Source organism: Octodon degus, unplaced genomic scaffold (assembly GCF_000260255.1).
Source record: "Octodon degus isolate 3935 unplaced genomic scaffold, OctDeg1.0 scaffold00134, whole genome shotgun sequence".
Lineage (NCBI taxonomy): Eukaryota > Metazoa > Chordata > Mammalia > Rodentia > Octodontidae > Octodon > Octodon degus.
In genome coordinates this window covers 3,106,850-3,133,074 of record NW_004524710.1, presented here as the reverse complement: position 1 = coordinate 3,133,074, position 26,225 = coordinate 3,106,850, and the positions used below count along the sequence as shown (strand labels likewise).

The following is a 26,225-nucleotide window of genomic DNA, read 5'->3' as shown; positions in this document are numbered from 1 at the left end:
CTCAAGGGCCTGAGTTCAATCCCTGGTTCTGCCAAAACAACAACAACAACAACAACAACAAAAAGAAATTGAACTCAGGGCTTCAAGTGCTATACCATGGAGCTATATCCCCAGCTCAAACTGTAACATCTTTTTGTTTTTTATTTATTTTTATTTTTTAAGACAGGGTGTTGCTACATAGTTTAAATTGTCCTTGAACTCACTATGTAGCCCAGCCTGGCCTTAAACTCTTAGAAATCCTCTTGCCTCAGCCTCCCAAGTGCTGAAATTATGAGTATATACAACACCGGGCCTCTTATGGTGGGATATTTTGAGTCTAAATAAAGCACCTAAGGATTTCTTGAAAATGTATAAATATAAAAATAGTAGTGGAGTCATGAACTTATTTAAAAAAATTTTATACATACAATCCAATTATTTAACTATAATTACTTAGTGTGATTTCTTAATGACATAGGGGGTTAATTTTTTTTTTCTTGATGAAACTGGGGATTGAACTCAGGCCTTTGTGCTTGCCAAGCAAGCTCTTATTCTACTGAGCCATCTCCCTAGCCCCCAATATCTTTTGAACATATTTATTTCAAACGGAACACAATGAAAAGCTATGAAGTTAATATCTTCCAATTTTTTCTTTGAATCTTTTTGTGGTATTGGGGCTGGAACTCAGGGTTTTTTCCAACATGTTAGGCAAGTGCTCCAGGATTGAGTCACACACCCAGCCCAGGTCTTCAAAATTTATTGACTCTGTCATCATCTTGTTATCAGCGGGCAATTTTTTTTTTTTTAAATGTGTTTGGTACAGACAGGGTCTCACTATGTGACTCAGACTCCCCCGTTTCAGCCTCCCCAACACTGGGATTTCAGGCATGCACCACCATGCCCAGTCTTGGTAGCAGGCTTTGCAAGCCCAGGGCGGGGCCAGCACAGCATGTGGTATTAGGGATTGAATCTGAGTCCTTGCACTTGCCTAGGCAGGTGCTTAGACCGCTGAGCCATCTCTGCGACCCAGATTTTTTTTTTCGTAGTGGGAAAATTTATTGGAGAAAAGGAATTGTGAATAGCAATAGGAACAGGAGAGACAGGAGGGGGCCTGAATGGGTTACCCCGGGGGGTAGATATTTTTCAAGGTTCTCGTATTTTTGTTTTTGAGACAGGGTCTCACCATGTAGTCCAACCTGGGCTTGAACTCAGAATGATCCTGTCTCAGCTGCCGAGCGCTGGGATCACGGGAGTGTGCAGCTCAAGGTCCTTGCATTTTAGAACCATCTTGTAATAGGGCAGGAGTTAGGGAAAGTCATTATTGTTGGCTAGCAATCTTCACTAATAAGGAGAGGAAAATCTTCCAGCTGAGGTTTGTCTGAGTGTGTTTTGAATTGCATCTGTTTGAAGTCTCCTTTTGTTATGGTTATGGTTTGTGTCTAGTTGTCCCCCCAAAGCCTTATGCAGTCATAGGGTAGACTTCTAGAGTTTGTGATTAACTCCTAATCCACTGGGATTAAAGGTGTGAGTACTACTCCCAGCCTGGGGCAGACAGCCTGAATGAAATTTAAGGGAGACAGACCTGCTCTCTGCAGCCATTGTTGCTGTTACTCCTCCCTTTTGCTCTTGCTGTTTTGCTGCCTTCCACTGCCATGAACTTCTGCCCTCTGCCTGTGCCAGTGTGCCTTGGAGCCAGTCGAGTATGGACTGAAACCTCCAGTAACTGAGTTAAATAAACCTTTCCTTCCCTAATTTTGAGTGTCAGGCATTTGTCCCAGCAATGAGAGAAGAGTAACTGAGACAGTTATTAAACCTCTATCTGAAGGTTTGAGGAGAAAGACCTTCTCGCTTGTTGCACATGGTCTTCTCCCTCCCTCCCTCCCTTCCTTGCTTCCTTCCTCCCTTCCTTGCTTCCTCTTACCATGTGGCCTCTCACCATCTTGCCCACCCACACTGACCTTGCTCTCTTTCCCCGTGCGGGCCACTCTCACCTTTCTCTCATGGTCAGATTGTACTGGAATCACTGAGCCCCTCTCCGTGCCTGGCCCTGTACTTCCGCTGCCAGTTCTGCTTGGAGTGCTCTCTCTTTTTGTTCACCTTCAGTGATCCTAGACTTCTGCTTCACACTTGCCATTTTCATTTATCCCCAGCTGGGCTGTCTCCTGGGTTTCCATGGCAGCCTGTGCTTCCTTCTTGGTGGCTTTCCAGCTTCAGGATCTGCTTTCAGGGCCTGGCTTTCCCTGTGCGCCGAGCCTGGTGAAGGCAGATGCTGTGTCTGCCACTCTATTCCATTGTGCTTTCAGCACCCAACACAGTGCCCCCCAGGTAGCTATTCTCGACATTTGCTGATTTATGGATTCATCTAATGTCTAATAAAAAAGGTAAGCTATAATCGAAGTACAGGAAAGTAGCTGGTGTGGTAGTGCATGCCTGTGATCCCAGAGCTTGGGAGGCTGAGGCAGGAGGACCGCTGCAAGCTCCAGGCCAGCCTGGACTGCATAGTGATTCAAGTCAGCCTGAATTACAAAGTGAGTCACAAACAAAAAACAAAACGAAATGAAACAAAAGCAAACAACCAGAATGCACTGGCTCTGAAACAGAATTTAAAAATCACAAAGTAGTCTAATAAAATTTGGAAACCCTAAATAAACACTGATAGGGAGTTTAAATTACTGTCTTTTTCGTGTATGTGTAGAAGATCTGGAATGTTTAATGTAGCTATGTGGCATAAAAAGTGACAGTGAGAAAGGATGGCTCTCCTATTTCTGACTCCAGTGCCAGGATGGCTGAAAAGACCATGGCTCTTTGCAGGGTGTGGTGGGGAGCCTAAGGTATGTGCTGCACTATTCAAAGCTCTAAAAGAGCCTAAGGTATGTGCCGCACCATTCAAAGCTCTTCCTCTTTCCTCCTCCTCCTCCTCCTCGTCCTCCTCCTTCTCCCCTTTCTTTCTCCTCCTCTTCCCCCTTTTCCTCCTCCCTCTCATCCTCCTTCTCCTCTTCCTTCTCACCCTCTTCTTCCTCCCCTTCCTCCTCCTCTTCCTTCTTCCTCCTCCCCCTCTTCCTCCTCCTTCCTCCCCCTCCTCTTCCTCCTTCTCCTCTTTCTCCTCCTTCCTCCTCCTTCCATTTCTCTCACCTAAGACAGGTTGGAAATTGTAGCCCAGTGTGGCTGCAGACCCACGATGTGGTGACTGTCCTGCCGTATTCTTGCAAGTGCTGGGATCACAGGCATGCATGACCACCTAAAGCTAGGGAGCAGCAGCTCAGAGCCTAGAAAGAGGTTTATGGCAGTTGTAACCACTGAGGCATGCATTGCTTTTATTTACCTTTTCTGAAATTATTTTCAATTTTCAGTAATGGTAAGATCAGAAAGGTCCAACCCTGCCAAGGACAGCAGATCTCACTGTCCTGTCAGCCCCACAAAGCCCACTAATAAAATGATTTGGTCTGCTGAAAATATGTTCCATGTCTTCCCTCTTCATTCTGGAAAATAGATCTTAACCTTTCTATCGAATGTTAGAAGCAGCCTGCACACAGCGGAGTGTTGCCAGAAGCCGGGCTTAGCCTGTAATGGGCTGGGATGGTATAATTTATTGGGGAAGTTTAGGAGAAGTATACATTTGGAATCCTTAGTTTTCTCATTGGTTAAAAAGTGTATGTCAGGGCCAGGGAGATGACTCAGTGGAATAAGCGCTTGCCTGGCAAGTGCAGGGGCCTGAGTTCAATCCCTGGTTCTGCCAAAAAAAAGAAAAAAAAAGTGTATGTAGGGCCAGGGATATAGCCCGGTGGCACAAGAACCTGCTTGGAAAACCCAAGGTCCAGTGTTCTATTTGTGGTGCCAAAACAAACAAAGTGTATATATCAGGGATAGCGGTGCATGTAATCCAGCACTAGGAAGGATTGTCCTGAGTTCAAGGCCAGCCTGGAGAGCATAGTGAGTTTAATGTCAGCTGGAATACATATTGAGACTCTGTTCCCAAAACAAAAAGAAAAGAAAACAAAACAAAAATAAAAGAAACAAATATCTAAAATATAGGGCCAGGGAGATAGCTCAGTAGAACAAGCGCTTGCCTGGCAAATGCAGGGTCCTGAGTTCAATGCCTGGTACTGAAAAAAAAAAAAAAAAGTGTATAACATGGCTGTTTATAAGAGGAAATCAGAATCATTATATGAAAATGATTTGCAAATAGGAAAGCTTTTATTGCTATTTTCTAGTTATTGGCCCATTTATTATATTTTTACATTTTTATTTTTTTGAGACAGGGTCTCATTATGTACCTCAGGCTGGCTTTGAACCTGTGGTATTTATCCTCTTGCCTCAGCCTCCCAAGTGCTAGGATTACAGACATGTGCCACCATGCCCAGCTCAGCTCCTGTTTATTTTTTATTATTTATTTATTTTATGACTTACACAGTATTCGTTGCATTACATAGTGTTGTCTTCAAATTAGTTGTTCATTTTACCAGATATATGCATGAAAAATTGGAAGAAAAAGAAATGTATAAATATACAAGAAATTAAGAAGAGGGCTGGGATGATAACTCAGTGGCCTAAGCGCCTGCCTGGCAAACACAGGGATCTGGGTTCCCAGGAGCGCCTTGCCAGGAGCCCTGAACCAGGCGTGGTGGTACAGGCCTATGATCCCAGCGCTGGGGAGGCTGAGACAGGAGGATCACTACAAGTCTGAACTTTATAGTGATATCCTGTACCAAATAAATAAATAAATAAATAAAAGTTTTAAAGAAATTAAAAACAGAAAAAGGCAAAAGAATTGAAAAAAGGAGTCAAAACAAATTAAGCATTATCTGCTCCTTTCTGTAGACTGGCAGAAATTCACAGTACTGTTGTTAAAACCATCCTGCTTACCTACATAGGTATCTCTTTCCCCCATTCCCTTCCTGTCCTTCTTAACTTAGTCTCCCCTCCAAGTACTTCCCAGGCCCAACCCTGCTTAGCCTCCAAGATCAGATGAGATCGGGCACATTCAGGGTGGTATGGGCGTAGACCCTTCTCAATTTAGTAACCCCTTCCTTTTGAAGAGGTTCATTCCTTCCCAGTATCTATTGTAGCCTTCAGATTTTATTGTCTTTCACGCTCTCACACTAAGGAGACAATACAATGTTTGCACATGTGAGTCTGATTTATTTCACTTCGAAGTATGATCTCTAGCTGTACCCATGTATCAATAAAAGCCTCAAATTTATCCTTTTTATAAAAGCTGAATAATACTCCATTGTGTAAAAGTACCGCATCTTTATCCCTTCCTCAGTTGATGAGCATTTGGGTTACTTCCAAGATTTAAATACATTTTTTAAAAAAAATGTATTTGGTACAGGGTCTTGCTATGCAGCTCAGATTTGCAGTGGTCTCCCTGTTTCCAGCCTCCCCAGCACCGCGATTATAGGTGTGCACCACCACACCCGGTCTCAGTAGCTGCCTCACAGGGGGGCGGGGCTGGCACTGCAAGTGGTGCCAGGGATTGAACCCTGTACCCTGCGCTTGCCTAAGCAGGCACTTAGTGGGCTGAGCTATTTTGCTGACCTGCTTCCAAGATATAGCTATGACAAATTGCGCTGCTATAAAAATGGCACATATATCACTGTGGTATGATGTTTTCAGTTCTCCTGGAAAAATACCCAGGAGGAGACTAGCTGGTTTGAATAGGACCTCCAATCCAGCTTTTTGAGGAAAATCCACAGCCCACTATTTCTCTGGCTTGAGCGCGTCCCCCAAAGTTCTGCCAATGCAAAACAGGGTCCTTCCCCCAAAACAAGTAAGAATACTGTGAGCCAAATGAGAGGCTAACAAACATTCAGCTTACCCTGAATGTGCTCTACCATGGAAAAGTGTACATCAAATTTTAATAATATGAGTTTTGCGGTACCAGGGATCAAACTCAGAACCTTGCGCTTAACAGACAGGCGCTTGCACCACTGAACTATCTCCCTGACCCTGGCGTGCTGTTGTTGAGAGGTGGATATCTGTGGAACTCGTAGGTAACACCAAAAGCCCATCTGCCGCTCTGCGCCAGTCGTCTCCCATAGCAACCACAGGAAGGCGTGACTTGGAATGTAGCCCCGCCCATTTCTCCTCCCATTCGAATAAGGATTGGCTCGGGGCGGCGCGGTGCAGGGCGGGGATCCAGCGTCTCAGCGCGGGTTGGTCTGGGCCGCCATTTTGGGTGTGTGAGTTTTCCGAACGTTCTGTCAGCGGTCCTTGCTTGGGCTGGTTCCGCAGGCCACAGGCCCGGGGCCCGCCTTCGAGTGTCAGGTTGGAGCCGGGAAGCGCCACTGCGGGGAGCGGCGGCGGGGGCAGGATGAGCGCGGAGGCGGCGGACCGGGAGGCAGCCACCTCCAGCCGGCCCTGCACCCCGCCGCAGACCTGTTGGTTCGAGTTCCTGCTGGAGGAGTCGCTGTTGGAGAAGCATCTGCGCAAGCCCTGCCCAGGTGAGCGCGGCAGCTGCGGCCCGCGCCTCCCGCTCCCCGGTCCTCTCGGCCGCCGTACGACGGCCTGCAGTGGGGCTCGCGGCCGGAGCCGAGCTTTCTCGGGTGTCCCCTTCGGTGACGGAGACGTCGCCTTGTCGGGGGCGCCTGGGAGAATCCCAAAAGAAAGCCCGTCAGTGCGCCGCTGTCCCTTCATTGTTGGCGATTTTGCTTTTGTGGGAGGCTCGGGGTTGCTCGGGTTGGGAAGGCGGGTCGCAGCCGGTTCCTTACAGTGCCCCGGGCTGTGTCCATTGGGAAACGGGCTTGAGTCTGACGCGAGCAATTATTTTAGGTTCTTATGTATTTTTTATGTTTTATATATTTAGTGCAGGATCTAGCGGGTCTCACTACACAAGTCGAACTCCTCCGGTTTTCAGCCTCCCAAGCGCAAGGATTACAGGCGCGCACCACCATGCCCAGTCTTTTAGGGTTTTTTTTTGGGGGGGGAATTGTGTGTGTGTGTGAACCGAGGGTTGAACTCAGAAGCGCTTATTCCACTGAGCCATCTCCCTAGCCCCGTCTTTTAGGTTATGTTGAGAGGCTTTCCTTTTCCAAAGTTCAGCTTTGTGTTCAAGTCTGAAAGAAGGCACTGGTACATAGTTGCAGGGTGGTCTCTGTATAGTGATAATGGTGGTATTGCATAGTAATAATAATTATTAATTTCTCACGTAAATGGGCTTTCCAGGGGAAAGCAAGGGAGGAAATCCCCAGGCATTTCTGTTAAGCGGTAATCCCATTTACTTTTTTTTTTTTTTTTTTTCCCTGCAGTACCGGGGATTGAACTCCAGACCTTGCACTTGCCAGGCAGGTGCTTGTGCCGCTGAGCTGTCTCCTCATGTTAAGTGCGAATTCCATGAAAGTGTAAATTCCTTACTTTCATATTTTTGCTAAATTTAAATTAAATCCAGGCACGGCTTGTTCAGCCTAATAGACTGGCCTTAATTGAAGGACCGTACCGTGGGCAGATTTATCATTTATTTTACCCCTTGTTGTTCAGTCCTTTTGACATTTGTTGAGTGCTTTCAGGGTGCTTAGTTCTTTACGCCTGTTCCTCCTTCAGTGCAGCCTTCACAATAATGCCGTGAGGGGCTGATACTCCATTTTGCATTGGAGGAAACAGATGAAGCAGCTTGGTGGAGGGCTTCCCTCTAATTGGCACCAGTCGTTCGCTGACCGCCAAGTGTATTGTGTTCTTTCCTGCGAAGTGCTTCATCCGCGGTGATCTGGTTCCTATATCCTCAACCTCTCTTCCAGATCCACCCCTGTTGCTCCCAGCCCGAGTGCTTATAAATCCTGTTCTGTACTCACGTAACTAGACAGCTGTTACGATTCCTTTTATGGCCAAAACAACAGCGAATCTTTTCCCAACTTTAGAATTAAGACCTAAACATTTATTTTTTTCTTTTAAATCGTAGATCCTGCTCCAGTTCAGCTTATCGTTCAGTTTTTGGAACAGGCTTCCAAACCTTCAGTTAATGAACAAAACCAAGTTCAACCTCCGCCTGATAACAAGAGAAATCGTATTTTAAAACTTCTTGCTCTTAAAGTTGCTGCACATTTGAAGTGGGACTTAGACATACTAGAGAAAAGGTACGAAACTGAGGTTTGTTTTGGTGCTGGGTATGGAACCCAGGCCCTTTGTACTGAGCTTATATCCCAACCCCTATTTATTTATTGAGACAAAGTCTCACAAAGAATCAGAAACAGGATCTTGCTAAATTGACCAGGCTGAGTTTTATCATGGGATTTTCCTGCCTCGGCCTCCCAGTTTGCTGCGATGATAGGCAGGTACCACCATGACTGATTTAGATATGTTTGTTTATTTCTGTGTGTTTTTATTGCAACTTAAAATTAAATAATTACTTTTAAAATTAAAATTTTTCTGCATAATCTTGGTAAAACATGCAAATATTTTTCAGAATGTGTAGGAAAGCATTTAAAGCTGTCTGTGCCTGTAAGTCCTAGCACTTAGAGGCAAGGAGGATCCCCTTAGCCTCAAATTTCTCATCTTCCAGCCTCTATTTTTATTATTACTTTTTTCAGTGCTGGGGCTTGAATACATGGTCTCAGTATTAGGTGAGTACTCTACCACTGACTCCCCAAAAAATGCTTGTATTTTTCCAACAAAGTTGTGTTCATCCTGTGTATACTATTTTGGTTTTTTTCTACTTGACATCATTAACGACTTTTCCATCAGTAGTCATTTAGTTTGTTTCTAGTTTTCCATTGTTATAAATCATGCTTTAAATACTTTTTTGCCCATGAATTTTTTTCTTTTTTTTTGAGATAGTCTTGCTGTGTAGTTCAGGCTGGTCTTGAACTCACTTTGTAGTTTGGGCTGGCCTTGAACTCATAGTGATCTTCCTGGCTAAGAGCTGGGACTACAGGTATGTGTCATGCCTGTCTTCCTTTTTTCTGGTACCAGCAGTCGAACTCAGGACCTGCTTGCCAGGAAGGCGCTTATGCCACTGAGCTAGCTCTCTTTCAATTCTGTCTTAAGTTTTAAAATATCTGTGTTGTGCAGTGTAAACGTTTTTAAGGTACACGATGTATTTTAGACTGTATTGCAAGAGAGTTTGTACTTTACCACACGCATTTCAAAACCCTTATTTCAGGGCCGGGGAGATGGCTCAGTGGAATAAGTGCTTCCCCGACAAGTGCAAGGGCCTGAATTCAATCCCTGGTTCCGCCAAAAAAACTCAAACTAAACCAAAACAAAACCCTTATTTCCACTGTCTGTTCATTTTCCAGCTATTAAATATCAGAATTTTAGTTTCTAATATTTAAAGATATATTTTTAATCTGAGGGGGAACTTATACATTACTAGACCAAAGAGGCACATTTCCTGATAACGCTACGTACAAAGAACCTCAGTTGCTAAATTGAACACTGATTGGTTTTTTATTTGGGGTGAGATGCCTTCTACTAAACTGAGGGTCAAGAGACTGCTAGGCAAGAGCTCTATCCCAGCTCTCTGGTTGAATATTAGATAATAAGCAAGTCAAAGATTTTATCTTATTTTATTTTATTTTATTTTGTATTTAGAGCAGGGTCTACAGGGTCTCACTGCACAGATTGGACTTATAGTGATCCTCACTATAAGTCCAATTACAAGCATGTGCCACCATGCCCAGTCTCAAATCACCCAGTCTCAATCACCCAGCCCAGTCTCAATCGCCTTCTCAGGGCACCCCGGGGGCTGGGCTGACAGGGCTGGCCCAGGGATCAAACTCTTAGCCCCTCGGTCTGCCTAAGCAGGCACTTTAATCCACTGAGGTATTTGGCCAGCCCTAAAGATTTTAGATGTTAAACTACTACTGTGATTATAAGTTAATTTTTGAAATACCTGAAATATTTGTAATTTGGAAATTAGGAAATAAGATTGCTTGTCATTTGGTAATTGTTGAAGGTCACTGATGGAAGGTAATTTTATTTTTCTGCTTTTAATAATTTTAAAGTTCTTTTTTCATTGTAATAAGTTTTAAGAAGTCTTTTGAAATTTGATAGGTAGATCTGGAGATTTGATCCTTTAACAGTATAGTTATTTTTAGCAAAGATTGAGAGTTGTGGACATTGTGTTTCTTCTTTAGCTAATACATGAACATGTCCCTTTTGCTTCTTCCTTTAAAGCTTGTCTGTTCCAGTGTTGAATATGCTATTAAATGAGCTGCTCTGCATCAGTAAAGTTCCTCCTGGGACCAAGCATGTCGACATGGATCTGGCCACCTTGCCTCCAACCACGGCCATGGCCATTCTTCTTTACAACAGATGGTAAGTTTGTTTACTATCCCAGAATGTGCTAGTATCTTGTGCTCGTGTGTACTCTAGTATTCAGGGGTCTCCTGCTCCAGGGATCTCTCAGGATCTTGGGCATTGGGAGGCTGACAGTGGAAAGAATTGGTGACCCTAGATGAAGAGCATGCTGCTAATAAAATTATACATGATTTATAGCATATTTGTTACACCTCAGAGCTTTAGGTAATTTATAGTATGAATTTTTTTAAAGCAATGTATTACCTGAAAAAATACATGTTGCTTATTGTATATTAAATTTTCTTTCTTTCTTTCTATTTTTCTTTTTTTTGTCTTTAGGGCAATTAGGACAATCGTTCAAAGTAGTTTTCCTGTCAAACAGGCAAAACCTGGGCCCCCTCAGTTAAATGTGTAAGTTTGCTATTATGACTCTTAAATGGTACTTTTTCTAATTTTAAAATTAGAATTTTAAAAAAACTTCATGAACTTTTGCTTGCTTATATTATAGAGGAAATAGAGCAGAAATAGGGGGCCGAAGGCCTACGTCAAAGTTTGTTTGCAGGCATGGTTGTGTATACCTGTAATCCCAGCAATAGTGAGTTTGAGGTAGGAGGATGTTTGTGAGTTTGAGGCCAGCCTGAACTGCATAGGGAGATCCTATCTTAGATCACTAGTAGTCCAATCTAGTAGTGAGACCCTGAACACCCTGTAGAGCCTTCCCTAAAAAAAAAAAAAAAAAAAAAAAAGAAAGAAGGAAAAGAAGAATTAAAATTGCATTTAAGAAAAAAAGAGTAGAGAGAGCTGAAAAGGAAGGGATGGGGGAGGTGAGCACTTTGGGAATTGTTCTATTTATCTGAAAGTGTTAACATTTTTAATTTAAATTGTCTTGAATATTTATCTTGTATGTGGGGAAATTATTTTAACATATACAAGTATTAGTTTAGACTACAAAGTTCCAAGTTTGATTGTAGAGGTTTAAATCTAGTTCTTGAATCCAGGTAGTAGCTGGACTTAGGAACTAGCACTAGGTAGCAGCTGGAATCTGGAGCTACAAAACAGTTTCTAACTTGATAAGAGTTTTTGTTGTCAGTTTTACTCTGAAATTGAGAGTTTTTTAATGTAAAGTAACAAGATACTGGTAAATTATTATTATTTTATTTTTATTTTTATTTTTTTGTGGAACCAGGGATTGAACTCAAGCCCTTGCAGCGCTTGCCAGGCAAGTGCTTATTCTACTGAGCTATCTCCCCGGCCCCCAACACTGGTAAATTAATGAGTACCATAATAGTATTTTTTTCAAGCATGAAATATACTATTAATATTAAGCTTTTTCAGAAAGATCTTAAGAATCTTGTAGTGTTGAGAGTAACATGTGAATGATCTATCATTTCTCTCAGCATGAATCAGATACAACAGGAAAAAGAGCTAACAGAAAACATTTTGAAAGTGGTAAGCATTGGGATCAATTGTGGGTACTATTTCTGGAATATACTGATAGCATGCATAATATGTCTTCTAGTCATAGGTATGTGGGAATTGCCATGGTCTAGGTTCAGAGGCAGTTTTTGCTATTAGCATAAAAGTCACACTCTGAATTGTTTTCAACTTTAATGGTAGAATACTTTATCATTATCAGTTCCGTTGTTGAATATTTCACGATACTTTAACAGATAAGAAAAGTTGATCTTATAGATGAAGTCTTTATATTCTTTTGTGTTTCCTAAGCCCTCTACAAGCAACATGTGTAACTTATGTTTTAAAGTGGTATTGGGGGCCAAGCTCTCAGTAGGCAAGTGCTCCGCCACTGAGCTGTATGTACCTCTCGCCTCATGGAAGTTGTTTATTTAATTGATCTACTTAATATAAAAGTAGGAATGAGAAGTTTCTGTGATTGAGATGTGACCTCTTTAGTTGGTTCTGGAGATAGCGTGTACAGTGTAGGGGCTGAGGGAGAAAAGTGAAGAGAAGAGGCAGTCTTTGTACTATACTATTTTGAATGTGGAGGCAAAAATCCCGCCTCATTTTGTGGTTTTCTAGTGCCTCAGGAAGTGGCTGGCACAGGTCGCATGCACACATTTCTTTAATGTATTAAAGTAGAATAGTCCAAATCTTTAAATCAGTTTTCTTTATTAAGTTTTTTGGTTTTTGGTTTTTTTTTTTTTTTTTTGGTGGAACCGGGGATTGAACTCAGGCCCTTGTGCTTGCCAGACAAGTGCTTATTCTACTGAGCCATCTCCCCAGCTCCCAGTTTTGTTTTGTTTTTTAATCAATTTGTTCTTTTTGTTTTTTTTTCAGTTCTATATTGTACGTTTTCTGATTTCATAACAGGAACTTACTGGATTTTTAAAATTTAAGATTTCCTTTATTTCAGCAAATATAATTGTGCTGTTACTGTGTTGTGTGTGTGTTAATTTTTTTTTAACTAGCTCAGTACACAAAGCAACCAAGTATCTTGTAAGTGTCTTGTTTTTTGGGATCAGTTGCTGATTTTGTATTCAATGTCTTTATTGAATTCCTGTAGCTAAAAGAACAAGCTGCTGATTCTATTCTTGTACTAGAAGCAGCCCTAAAATTAAACAAGGACCTTTATGTCCACACGATGAGAACTCTGGATTTATTGGCCATGGAGCCAGGCATGGTGAATGGAGAGGCTGAGAGCTCTGCTGCTGGGCTGAAAATCAGAACTGAGGAGCTGCATTGCCAGGTAGGTATCTGTCCACGCACATAAGCATTGTGTGGTGGGAGGCTTGTGAAAACCGTATGTCAGATTTTCCTAGTATTTTTAATTAGAATTTCTGCCTTTATCTCTAGTTTTGACTAAAGATGTTGAGATTTTCTAAAAGAAGTAGGTGGAAAATTTCATGTGTTCTTTTGTCTTGGGAATAGTTTTTTAGTTGTAGTGGGGAGTGAGAGTTTAAATACTGACAATAGGGAGGCCTGTGGCAGGAGGATCACAGCCAGCCTGGGCTACAGGGTGAAACCCTATCTCAAAAACAAACGAACAACTACGAGAATAACTGATTGATGTTTATACTTTATATTAATACTTAATTAGACAAAATCCCCAAAAGAAAACACACCTGAACCCCCCAAAAAAGAACCACAATTGTGCTAGATTGAAAAATCTAGGCCCCTAGAAAAAATATGTAGCTTTCTAAGGATATTAAGCGTAGTGTATTTTCTCTTAACTTTGGACCCTACTTCCTTTGACAATTTTATTTTATTTTATTTCATTTAATTTTATTTTTTGTGGCAGGCTCAGCTCATCCTGGGGGTGGGACTGGCGCAGCATGTGGTACCCGGGATTGAACCTTGGTCCCTGCGCTTGCCTAAGCAGGTGTTTTAGACTACTGAACTACCTTGCTGGCCTCAGGCAGCTTTTTTTTGTTTTGTTTTGTTTGTTTATTTATTTGTGGTAGGCTCAGCCCACCCTGGGGCTGGGGCTGGCATAGTATGTGGTGCTGGGGATCTAACCAGGGTCCCTGCACTTTGCCTAAGCTTGCCTGAGCAGGCACTTTAGACCACTAAGCAATCGTGCCGGCCCTCAGACAGCTTTTAATTAATGCTTATTATAAGATACTATTTTATACGATCATGTCTTTTTCCTTGATAGATTGTAAATGCTTAGAAGTTCTTTGGTGGGGGGAAGGATTGGTACAGGGTTGAACCCAGGACTTTTCCCATTCAGCTACATCACCAACCCTTTTTAAAATTTGTTTTGAGGGGTCAGGGAGATAGTTCCGTGGCATAAGTGCCTGGCTTGCAAGCACAAGGTCTTGAGTTCAATCCTTGGTACCACAAAAAAAAAAAAAAAAAAAAAAAAAAGTAAATAAAATTTATTTTGAGGACATGGTTTTGCTAAGTAGTTGAGTTGCCCTGAGTGAATGTGAAGTTGCACTCTTCCTGCCTCAGCCTCCCAGAATTCTGGGATTATAATTATGCACCAACATGTTTGCCTGGAAGTCTCTTTTTATATGTTCTGCAGCTTACCTTGTAGCACACAACCTTGAGTATATGAGATTTTTTTTGTTGTTTTTTGCTGTACTGGATATTGAACCTTGGGGCTCTCTACCGAGCTACACATCTCCAGCTCTTTTATTTTTCTTTCCTTTATTTATTTTTCAGTACCAGGGATCAAACTTAGGACCTTGTGCTTGCCAGGCAAGCACTTATTCCACTGAGCTATCTCCCTAACCCCTTTATTTTTTGAGACAGGGTCTTATTAAATTTTTGAAATAAGACTTGTGCCTCAGCTACTCAGTGCTAGTATTACAGGCTTGCAGCACTCACTGTGCCCGGCTAGAAATTTTTAAGTATTCATTGATTACCTGAAGTGGGCCATTATATTAGTACCATCTATTTATTTATTTATATTTATTTAAATGTATTTGGTATAGAGTCTCACTATGCAACTCGGACTTATGATCTTCCTGTTTTCAGCCTTACCAGCGCTGGGTGTATCATTATCACAATTGTGTTTTGCAATCTGTTGACACCCCTGTCCTCCAAGGGGATTTTTAATGTAGGGCATCATAAATGCTAAGCAACATTGTGTAGTAAACATTGTCCCTTAGCCCTCTTAAAATTTTCTGTTAGGCACAGGGTATTGCTGAGTTGCCCAGACTGACCTTAAATGTAGGATCTTCTTGCCTCAGCCTCCTTCGTAGCTGGGCTGACAGGTGTGACCACCATACTAAGCTCTGTTGGCTACCTTTTCACTGTAGAAGTAAGCTGGTTAATGGTAGTCAGTTACTGTAGTAAAACTTGAAAATAACTTGACTTTTTATACATCGTGTTAGTTTCTTTTTGTTGCTGAGACAAAATACTATAGACACTTACCAGTTAAAAGAAGGGAAGGTTTGAGCTCGTAGTTTGTAGAGGTTTCAGTCTATGCTTGGCTGCCTCCAGAGTAGGGTGGCATGGCAAAGGAGAAAGTCATGGTAGGGCAGATAAAAAGCAGCAACACTTTCATCTTCTTTCCTTTTCGTTCCATCCAGGCTGCATGCCTGTGGTGGTGCCACCCACACCCAGGGTGGGTCTTCCCTCCTCAGTAATTCCATCATCCACACCTGAGAACTGTGCTGAACAAGTCAGTGGGTTAGTCCAGTGTAACATACCCAGGATCCAGTGTGTGCCGGGGTGTGGTCACTCCTAAGAGCTCCAGCTAGGAGCGCATCCAGATGCAAAGCAGAGCACTGTCTTCACCTGTGTGCTAGAGAAACTATGTGTGTGTGTTTTAGTGTGTATGTGTGTTAATTAGCACCTATGTGTATTATTGAGCACATCTGTCTGTATATTAATAGTGTGTGTGTATTAATGTTCCCTGAGCATTTCTTCATCCTTGATCCAAGAATAAAAGTAACTGAGTTTCGTCAGCCCTTAAGTACTTGAAAAGCATAAAATTGGCATTTTTTTTTTTTATCATTTCAGGTGTGTTATGATTTGGGTGCAGTATATTTTCAACAAGGCTCCACAAATTCAGCTGCCTATGAAAACGCTAGAGAAAAATTTTTTAGAACCAAAGAACTAATGGCAGAGGTAAGTATAATTGTGATAGGCACATAATATTTAGTTCCTTAAAGCATTTATACATCTTTGAGTTTAATTTTTTTTAAGATAATAAGTGTATTTTGGACTGGAGCTGTTGCTTAGGGGCACATGCTCGGAAGGCACAAGCCTCTGAATTCAGTCCTCAGACCCAAAAATCCAAACCACACAAGCAAAACATTCTAACCAAAACTGTTCAATACAGTAAAATGAAGTAGTTTTATTTTTTTATTTTTTTTTAATATTTTATTTATTTATTTATTTATTACATTGTGTGTGTGTGTGGCCAGCTCAGCCCACCAGGGGGCGGGGCTGGCTGGCATGTGGTGCTGGGGGATCGAACTGCGGTCTCTGTGCTTTGCCAAACTTGTTCCAAGTAGGTACTTTAGACCACTGAGCCATCTCTCCAGCCCCATGAAGTAGTTTTATTTATTTATTTTTGCGGAACCTGGGATTGAACTCAGGTCCTTGCGCTTTATTCTACTGAGCCATCTCCCCGGCCCCAAAATGAGGTAGTTTAAGGGACTAGTTTCAAAAGATGTATACTGCCCCCTGGAACTAATAACCCAACCCTCATTTTACCTTTCTATAATTTTTCCTACTTTTTTTTTTCTCTGTGTGTACATGTGTGTGTTTAGAGACAGGGTCTTATATTGTAGTTCAAGCTGGCCTTGAACTACTATGGTAGTCAAGGCTAATCTCAAGCTCAAGGTGATGCTCCTGCCACAGCCTCCTGAGTGGTAGAATTACAGGCTTGTCCCACTATGCTTGGCAGTAGAGAGAGAGAGAGAGAGAGAGAGAGAGAGAGAGAGTGTGTGTGTGTGTGTGTGTGTGTGTGTGTATTTGAGATAGGGTCTTGCTGTGTAGCCCAGGCTGGCCTTGAACTCCTGGTGATCCTCCTGCCTCAGCCTGATCTAGTACTGGGATTACAGGTGTGAGCCACCATGCCTATCAGCTTATAAACTTTAAACCAGGGGTTGGCAAATTATTTTTTTAAAGGGCCAGATAGTAAACACTTTAGGCTTTGTGTGGCACATTCAGTTTCTTTTGAATACCTCTTTTGTTGTTTACTACCCCAAAAATGGTTCTTCACTGAAGGAGAAACAGACCACTGGCTGCATTTGGCCTATGAACAGCAGCTTCCAGAACCTGTGTCTAATTGATTTTTTATTTGATATAGGGTCTCACTATGCAGCTTGGAGTTGTAGTGATCCTCCTGTCTCAGCCTCCCCAACCCTGGGTTTATAGGCATGCACCACCACGTCTGGTTTCATTATTGGGGATTGAACCCAGTTCCTCGCGCTTGCCAGGCAGGCAAGCTATCTCCCTGCCTCCAGACCCTGTGTCTAAAATTATATTATTTTTTATAATGCCTTCAGGTTTGACATTTTCACTGTCATTCTTTGGAACAGCTAGAATACACTAAGGGACTATTATGTATGTATGTTATGTTAGCATGTAACTCTTACTTCACAGATTGGTCTGTCGTCTCTTCATTGTACCATAGATGAGAAGCGGTTAGCAGGCTATTGTCAGGCATGCGACGTTCTCGTGCCTTCCTCTGAGAGCACCACTCAGCAGTTGACTCCATACAGTCAAGTCCACATTTGTTTGAGATCTGGCAACTATCAGGTAGGACGTCTGATGGGGATGCAGTGGTACGGTTAAAAAATTATGGATCCCAGACAAAACTGAGGCCAAGTCCTGGTGCCCCCATTTACTAGTTGGGTGATTTGTGGTGAGTGACTCAGAATGACAGTCTGTTTTTTTTTTTTTTTTAATTTTATTTATTTATGTGTGTGTGTGGCCAGCTCAGCCCACAAGGGGGCGGGGCTGGCTGGCATGTGGTGCTGGGGGATTGAACCGCGGTCCCTGTGTTTTGCTTAGCTTAGCTTGTTCTAAGTAGGTGCTTTAGACCACTGAGCCATCTCACCAGCCCGACAGTCTGGTTTTAAAAAGTATGGTAATAATTGTCCCATTTCAGAAGTTGTCTGATAATCAAGTGAAAAATTACAGTTAATTATACAGATGTCTATGATTATTGATATTATCTTTTTCTAATCAGATTTTATTGGCATATTTTATATATGCATAATGATCACATGTATTATACAGAATTTTTTAAATTTAATTTTATTTTTTTGTTTTTTTTTTCCCATAATTTTATTGAGAAACAAATAGCAATGAGACAGTTTCAAACCAAATTGGTAGGACAGTTTCCATAATTAACACATTGCATACATTCTTCCAAGTGGTTAATTGCTGTACAATATGCAGACTTGATATCCTATTTACAAACACCATTAGAACAAATCCCTCTATTCATTAAGAGAATGTAACTATATATCTATCCTAACCACTTTTAATACACAGATACCAAATGGACATTCATCTGTATACCCTTTTTTTGTTAAATTCCATCATTTAAATATTATAGGTGTGTAAACTTAGCAAAATATTCTAAAAGAGTTCAGAGGTCCATAATAGTATTGGGTATTCCGTTTCACTGGCAATGTCAGAAATTGTTGACCGGAGTCACCTACAGCTCAATCATAGAGAATTTGTAACTGTACATGATATAGCTTGTTTCCCCCACCCCCTGACATTCCCTTCAGCCCTGATATTATCTTTATCTGAAGGAAAAGAATTTGCTCATCTTAACTCAGTTCTGTAAGAAATCCTGTAGGCATGATGTTTAACTTTTAAAATTAGTTAGATGGCTTTTAGTTTTATGGAGCCTGACATTTTGTGTCTGTTTGAAAGTATGGCCTTATAAGATAGCTTTATTTTATTTATTTATTCATTTATTCATTTGGTTGTTTTTGAGACAGGGTCTTGCTACTCAGTTCAGGCTGGCTTTGGACTCACTGTGTTGCTAAGGCTGGCCTTGATCTCACATCAATCCTCCTGCCTCAGCCTCTGGAGTGCTAGGATCACAAGTGTGCACCACCATGCCCCACTTTTTGCAGCATAGCTTTGTTCACCTGCAAGTATTGGGGCAGGAGCAAGTGAATGCATGGCAGCGGTACTGTTGGCTGGGTTGGTCTATCCAGAGCCTGCGGTGGCTGAGTGGTCGTCGTTATCCCAGGGTATAGTGGGTGTCCCAGTGTAGTGAGTTAAGATGTTGTTTGTTCCCTTGGATGCTTCTCTTTAGCTTTAGAAAGAAAATGTTTGGGGATTAGGGTTTCTGTTACTTTTCAAATCTTTGTTAAGAAGTTTTCATTCACAAACAGGACCTTTATTTTATGTACTTCAAAACAAACCTTGAAATGACAAAGCTGTAACTTTCAGTTTTTTGTCTCTAGTTAGATTTTTATCTCAACTCTAATTCATTCATCTAGAATATATTTTCATGTAGAATTTATTTTTGCAAAAAATAGATGAAGAGAAGGGATAACACTCCTGCTTGTGTAGCTCTGTCTCTCTTTTTGTATATTGCTTTGTCATAGGAAGAGGATTAAAGTTTTTGATGATAAGTTGTAAATACAGGTAAATTGAAGTCCAGTGATCGGTTACATCTCTATACAGCAGGATGAGGGTCCCTTGTGAAAAGATGCAGGGTCTTAAAGAAGCTCACTGGGGTGGTCAGACCTTAGGAGTATTGCCCCTAGACAGGCATGTTTTAACATGAAGTTAGTAGCATTGTATGATAAAGAATCAAATTATAGGGCTGCAGAAATAGCTCAGCAGTCTAAACTGCCTAGGCAAGCGCAAAGACCTGGTTTCAATATTTAGTACTGCATGCCATGCAGGTCCCACTCCAGGCACACCAATCTGGCTACCAAGACTGGGTGTGGTGACACATGCCTGTAATCTCAGTGCTGGGGAGGCTGAAACAGGAGGATCACTGTGAGTCCGAGCTGCATAGTGAGACCCTGTACCAAATACATTAGAAAAAGAAGAATCAAAGTATATAAGTCATAGGGCTGGGGATTTGGCTCAGCGGTAGAATGCTTGCCTAGCAAGCTGGAAGCCCTGGGGTCAGTCCTTGGCACCAAAAACAAAAAAACAAAACAAAGTATATAAATCAGAAAATAGTACAGTGGACACCTAAAGGAAAGATAGCAGTTATGTTGCACACCTCTGAAATTTATTTAATTTTTGTCTTTTAAACAGGGTCTCCCTATGCACTTCAGTCTGGCCTTGAGCTCATTTTGTAGCCCAAGCTGGACTTGAACTCCAAGAGATCCTCCTGAGAGCTGGGATTCCAGGTGTGCACCACCACACCTGTTCAGCTCTGAAATTTAGCACTTCAGTCTCCTATGCTGGAACATTTCACAAATTGTATTTAGCCTTTTGCAGTGGTATCTTGGTTTACAAACTTTTAATCATTCTGTCTCTGCCTGTTGAGTGCTGGATTATAGGCATGTACCACTACACCCTGCCAAAAGTCAGTACTTTGTTTTTCTTTGTGGTACTTTGGATTGAGCCCAGAGCCTCAAGAATGCCAGACAAAATTTGTCCATTGAGCTGCATCTCTAACCCATTATCTGGGAATTTGTGGTCACAGCTGATGGTCTTTGTTCACAGAATCCCCTTCCCTCTCTCCCACACTATCATCCCTTTTTTCTTCCTTTTCCCATTGACTGAGAAAGCTAAGAAAAAAACCTGTATGTGATAATTTAAATATTTTATAACTCGCCAAATAATTATATTTAAAAATAACATTTTAAACTGTTTAAGTTTATGAGAATTGCCAGGCGTTGTGTGGTACATGTCTGAATCCTGGCCCTTGAGAAGTTGAGGCCAGAGGATCACTGCAAGTTTGAGGCCAGCTTGGGTTCTTTTGATAATTCCTCCCTCACTTCTTTTAGTTCATGATCTTCAATTTTTTTTTTAAAGGAAGGGCTATTTTTTTTCTTTACCTAGTACCCCACCTTCAGGATTGAAACCAGGGCTTTCCCATATGGGTAGGTCCCCAGCCTTTGTTTATAATTTATTGTGAGACGGGTTCTCACTAAGTTGCCCAACATGGACTCAAACTTGTAATCCTCCTGCCTCAGCTTCCCAAATGCTAGGATTATAGGCATGTACCTCCATGCCTGCCTTGTAGGCTAATTTTATTTATTTATTTTATAATTTCTGGAATTTATTACATGTCACAGTATACATATAAAAGCTTATAATTTAGATTTATTCACTCAGGATCATGTTCACGTTATCGACAGCAGTACTCTGCATGGTCATACCAAATCCATTAGTAACATCAATTAAAGGGGTGAAAATTTTCCACATACTGTCTGGCACTGAAGACACAGGAGCTCTGTCTCTTGAGAACACTTGTCCTGGGGATTGTTTCTGAATCCTTAGGTTTGAGATTTAGCTTTCTCATTTTATAGACACTTTCTGTGTCACTTCCCTGATACTTTGTCATTGCCTTTCGTTCCTTTTAGGCCAATTTTAGAAGTAAATGTTTCCCCCATAAGAAAATTTTCTTCCACTTGTATTTTCCATTGTAGAAAGGCTTTTTAAAAGTAAAGAAACAGCCATGAGTTTTAAATGGATGAATTTTATGTGTATGTATTCTAGGAAGTAATACAGATTTTCATTGAAGATAATTTCACCTTCAGTTTACCGGTCCAGTTCCGGCAATCCGTACTAAGAGAACTCTTTCAGAAAGCTCAGCAGGGGTAAGTTAGTTGAAAAATTGCTTTTTTTTTTTTTTTTTTGAAAAATTGCTTTTTGATATTTGAATAAAAAAGCAAGTGTTGGCTGGGTATTGTGGTGTACTCCTATAATCCCACGCTCCAGAGGCTGAGGCAGGAGCATTGCTGTGAATTCAAGGCCAGCCTGGACAATATAGTACATTCAAGGCTAAGCTGAACTACAAAGTGAAACCAAAAGAAAACAACAACAACAACAAAATGCAAGTGCTTTCTCATTTCTCAAAAACACATTTCCACATTGCATTTTGTCATACATTTGTAATCCCAGCTCTCTGGGTGGCTGAAATAGGAGGATCCCAGGTTGGAGCCCAACCTGGGTAACCTAGCAACTTTATGACACCAGAACTTAAAAAAAACAATTCGAAATAAAACTGGCTGAGTATATAGCTCTGTACAAAGCTCCTGGGTTCAACCCCTAGTCTGGGAAAATAAGGAAAAAAGGGGGTAGCAAGAGAGTGACTTATCAGTAGTGAGCTAGTATTACTTTGGGTTTTTAGTCCACTCTTCTCATTTTTGTTTGGGGGTGGTGCTACTAGGAATCAAACTCAGGACCTTGTACTTGCCAGACAGGCAATTGTGCCAATGAGCTGTGCCCCTAGCCCCTTACCTTCTCTTTTAAATGGCAGCCAAGTTTTATTAAAGGTGGGAAAAGAAGTAGGCTCTGCAGAGTGAGTTTGGGCCAAGGAAAAGAAGTACATGTTACAGGGGGAGAGCTGGTCATTATATGAGAGGGAAGTAAGTGGCCTCTTCTGTTGATATAAGAGAAATTAACATGTCCAGAGAAGACATTGTAAATTGGTTTTTCTAGTCTATTTTAAAAGTGCAACTGGGCGTGGTGGCACACACCTGTCATCCCAGCATATAGCACTCGGGAGGCTGTGGCAGGAGGATTGTTATAAGTTTGAGACCAGCTTGGGCTACTAAATGAGCTCAAGGCCAGCCTGAGCTGCATAGTGAGACCCTGTCTCAAACACTGTCCAAAACCAAAAAACCTTAAAAGTGCTTGTGGTGAGTGTAGCTGGCACTGCTGGTGTGTGCCTGTCAGTCCAGTGACGCAGGAGGCTGAGGCCAGCAGATATCAAATATGAGATCAGCTTGGGCAACTTAGCAAGACTTATTTCATATTAAAATAGGGCTGGAGATGTAGCTCAGAGGTAGACCACTTGCCTGGCATTCATGAGACCCTAAACCCTCCACCCCAACACAAATGTTGGTCTGGGTAATTGTGCAGAGGAGAATTCCATTGTGTTGCCTAAACTGTAACTGAATTGTCCCTTGGTAAATTTATTTTTATTTATTATTAGGTCAGATTTTATTGGTACATTTTTATTTACATTTTGTGGAACCGGGGATTGAACTCAGGTCCTTAAGCTTGCCAGGAAGGCGGTTATTCTCCTGAGCTGTCTCCCCAGCCCCTACATTTTTAGATATACATAATGATCGCATTTATCTCTTGGTAAATTTAAAACATCTCTTTTTTTAACCCCCAATCTGGGAGTATGTTTTACTAGTGTGCTCAAACATTCTACAATCTTACTTCTCAGGACTAGATGATTCATTCTTCTGAATTTAGCTGTAAAATACCTATCTCTTATAATAAAAACACTCATGAATCTGTTCTGTCTTCTGCAGAAATGAAGCTCTAGATGAAATCTGTTTTAAAATCTGTGCCTGTAACACAGTCCGTGACGTCCTGGAAGGAAGAACCATTAGTGTTCAATTTAATCAGCTATTATTTCTTAGACCTAACAAAGAAAAAATTGACTTTCTCCTTGAGGTAAGACGTTGATCCTCTTTGCTGCACACTTCTGCTGCTGGGCCCTTCTGCCTGTCTTCCCTACAGCTCGTTTTGTTTTTCTTGTGCCTCCTTTAGTGGCTTCTTGCTCCTTCACTTCTTTGCTCTCTTTCATGTCATGTTTACAGAACTTCTGTACTTGGCTCACTCACCTTCTCATGCTATTTTTTACTCTCACCCCAAGTTTTAGTTCCCTTGTCCCCTGTTCTCCAGAAACTCTCAGATCCTCTGGCTAGCCTCTCCTGTGAGCGGCAGTCTGTATATCTACTGTCTCTCTTAGCCTCTGGAGTACTTGTGGTGCAATGGCATTGAGAGAAGCCCATGAAGCACAGGTAATACCATGGAGTTCTGACAGCTTTGCTGGTGTTCTTTAAGTCCTTCTCAGTCTCCTGCCAAGCCCTTCTGTTCTTTTTTTTTTTTTTTGAGATAGAATCTCGCTGTACAGTTCAGACTGGTCTTGAGCTCACCTTGTAGCCCAGGCTGGTCTCGCAAGGATCCTCTTGCCTCAGCTTCCTGAGTGTTGGGATTCCTGGTATGCCCTAGATACAGATACAAAATGGTCCTTCATTTATAGTCCCTTTTTTTGTTTAGTTTTGTCAGAGATGGGTATTCCATTGCCATTTAAATATTGTAGTTGTGTGTAAAGTTTTATTTTAAAGAGCAAAAAGAATTTCAAAACAGGGGCTGGTGAGATGGCTCAGTGGTCTAAAGCACCTACTTAGAACAAGCTTAGCAAATCACAGGGACAACGGTTCAATCCCCCAGCACCACATGCCAGCCAGCCCCGCCCCCTGGTGGGCTGAGCTGGCCACAAACACACACACACAAATAAATAAATAATTTAAAAAAAAAGAATTTCAAAACAAGATAATAGAGTAACAATGGTTAATACATTGCATAGTGTTATCTTTAAATGAGTTGCTCAGTACAAGATATAGGCATTTAATTATCCAAACAATGTTAGCACAAAACCTTTTCAATGAACTAAGAAAAATTAATAGCATAAGCATTTTAATTATCTTGTGTGTATACATGTATTATGTATATGATATATCATGTACATATATTTTTGCTTTTCCTTTTCTGTTTTTCCCCAGCCCAGTTTCTCTTTCCTTTCTAACAATTTCTTTCTGTTTTTGCAATATCTATTATACATTTTTTTTAAATTATTTATTTATTTATTACATTTATTTATTGTGTGTGTGTGTGGCCAGCTCAGCCCACCAGGGGGCGAGGCTGGCTGGCATGTGGTGCTGAAGGATCGAACCGCGGTCCTTGTGCTTTGCCAAGCTTGTTCCAAGTAGCTGCTTTAGACCACTGAGCCATCTCTCCAGCCCCATACATTTTGGATTTTATTTACTCTTCCAGAAGCTCTTAATTTTAATATAATCAAACTTGACAGTCTTTTCCTTTGTGGCAATAGTTTTTCAATGTTGTTTAAGAAAGCTTTATCCTTAGGTCATGAAGATAGTCTTTTAAAGCTGTATAGCTATGCTTTCTTACAAAATAGGATAGACATACAGCTACTTTCTCTCTACTCAATGAGAAGAAAGATTTGTACTAATAGTGTTTGGACAGGATATCATGTCTGCATCTTGTACTGTGAATAACCACTGTGAAGACAATATGCAATGTATTAATTATTGAAATCGTCCTATTAATCGGTTTTGAAACTGTCTCGTTTGTTTCTCAATAAAATTAATAATGAAAAGATGCTAACAAAGCATATGCTTTCTTTCATATTTAGAACTTTTTAGTTTTTTGTTTTTGAGACAAGGTCTTGATATATAGTTCAGATTGGTCTTGAGCTCACTATGTAGTCCAGGCTGACCTCAAACTTATGGCATTTCTGGACCGGGGAGATAGCTCAGTAGAATAAACGCTTCCTGGCAAGCCCAAGGGCCTGAGTTCAATCCCCAATTCTGCCAAAAAAAAAAATAAATAAAAAATAAATAAATAAACTTATGGCATTTCTCTTGCATCAGCCTCCCAAGTGCTGGGTTTACAGGTGTGTACTACCACATCTGGCTATATTTAGGTGTTTTAGTTGAAAAAATGGATCTGACATAATTTTTCTTTTCCATGGGACTACCCATTCGAGTAGCACAAAATAATGATTGTTTTTTCTTTTACCAATTTCTAGAACCATCTTTGTTCCAAACCAAGTGTGAGCTTGTTGCTGAGCGTGTGTGTGTGTGTGTGTGTGTGTGTAGAGATTGAACACAGGGCTGTTCCATGTGCTGTAGCATAAACTTTATCACTGAGCCACGTGCTCAGCCCCTCTGAACTTTTACTTTTTGTGGTCCTGGGTAATTGAGCTAAGGCCTTTGCCTGAGCTACATCCCTAGCTCATTTTAATTGTTTATTTAGAGATGAGGTCTTGCAGAGTTGCAAAATGATTCTCTTGCCTCAGCCTCCCAGAATGCTGGGACTGGAAGAATGTGCCACCATTTCTGGCTCCTCTTTGTTTTTTAAGGTTATTATGATTGTGTTTATTTTCATGTGTAACATTAGACCCCAGTTGTCAAATTCTATAAGTAAATCCGTTGAATTTTTGTTTGGCATTGCATGTTAAAGCCAATTTGGGTAGAATTTATCTTTTGAATATTTAGTATTCTAAGCAATGAACTGGTGTAGCTCTTTTTTTAAAAAAATTATTTATTTGATATAAGGTCTCACTTTGCAGCTCAGACTTATAGTGATCCTCCTCTCTTAGCCTCCCCAGTGCTGGGATTATAGGTGTGCACTACCATGCCCAGTTTTAGGGGTAGCACGGCTCTGGGGTCAGCAGGGTGTGTGGTACTGGTGATCAAACTCAGGTCCTTGCATTTGCTAGGCAGGCACTTAGACCACTGAGTTATCTCCCTAGCCCTTACATTTTTTTTTTTAATCTTTTTTTTTTTAATTTTTTTTTTAATTTTTGCAGAACCAGGGATTGAACTCAGGCCCTTGCGCTTGCCAGGGAAGCGCTTATTCCACTGAGCTATCTCCCTGGCCCTAGCCCT

General features: G+C 41.3%; 1 protein-coding gene across 3 annotated transcripts in view; it reads left to right on the top strand.

Moving 5' to 3' along the window:
• Positions 1–6,152: 6,152 nt before the first annotated feature.
• The window catches only part of Ints8 (integrator complex subunit 8), a 57,071-nt gene continuing 36,998 nt past the window's right edge, over positions 6,153–26,225 (top strand). Inside the window, exons 1-10 of one of the 3 annotated variants that reach the window (XM_004641299.3) lie at positions 6,153–6,422; positions 7,874–8,048; positions 10,090–10,230; positions 10,552–10,623; positions 11,610–11,661; positions 12,734–12,916; positions 15,643–15,750; positions 17,236–17,391; positions 21,289–21,389; positions 23,058–23,202. In XM_004641299.3, the coding sequence (XP_004641356.1) occupies positions 6,293–6,422; positions 7,874–8,048; positions 10,090–10,230; positions 10,552–10,623; positions 11,610–11,661; positions 12,734–12,916; positions 15,643–15,750; positions 17,236–17,391; positions 21,289–21,389; positions 23,058–23,202 (1,263 nt within the window). In that variant the 5' untranslated portion in view covers positions 6,153–6,292. The remainder of the gene's footprint in view (positions 6,423–7,873; positions 8,049–10,089; positions 10,231–10,551; positions 10,624–11,609; positions 11,662–12,733; positions 12,917–15,642; positions 15,751–17,235; positions 17,392–21,288; positions 21,390–23,057; positions 23,203–26,225) is intronic. The other 2 variants (XM_023701342.1, XM_023701343.1) reach the window with 2 other exon arrangements.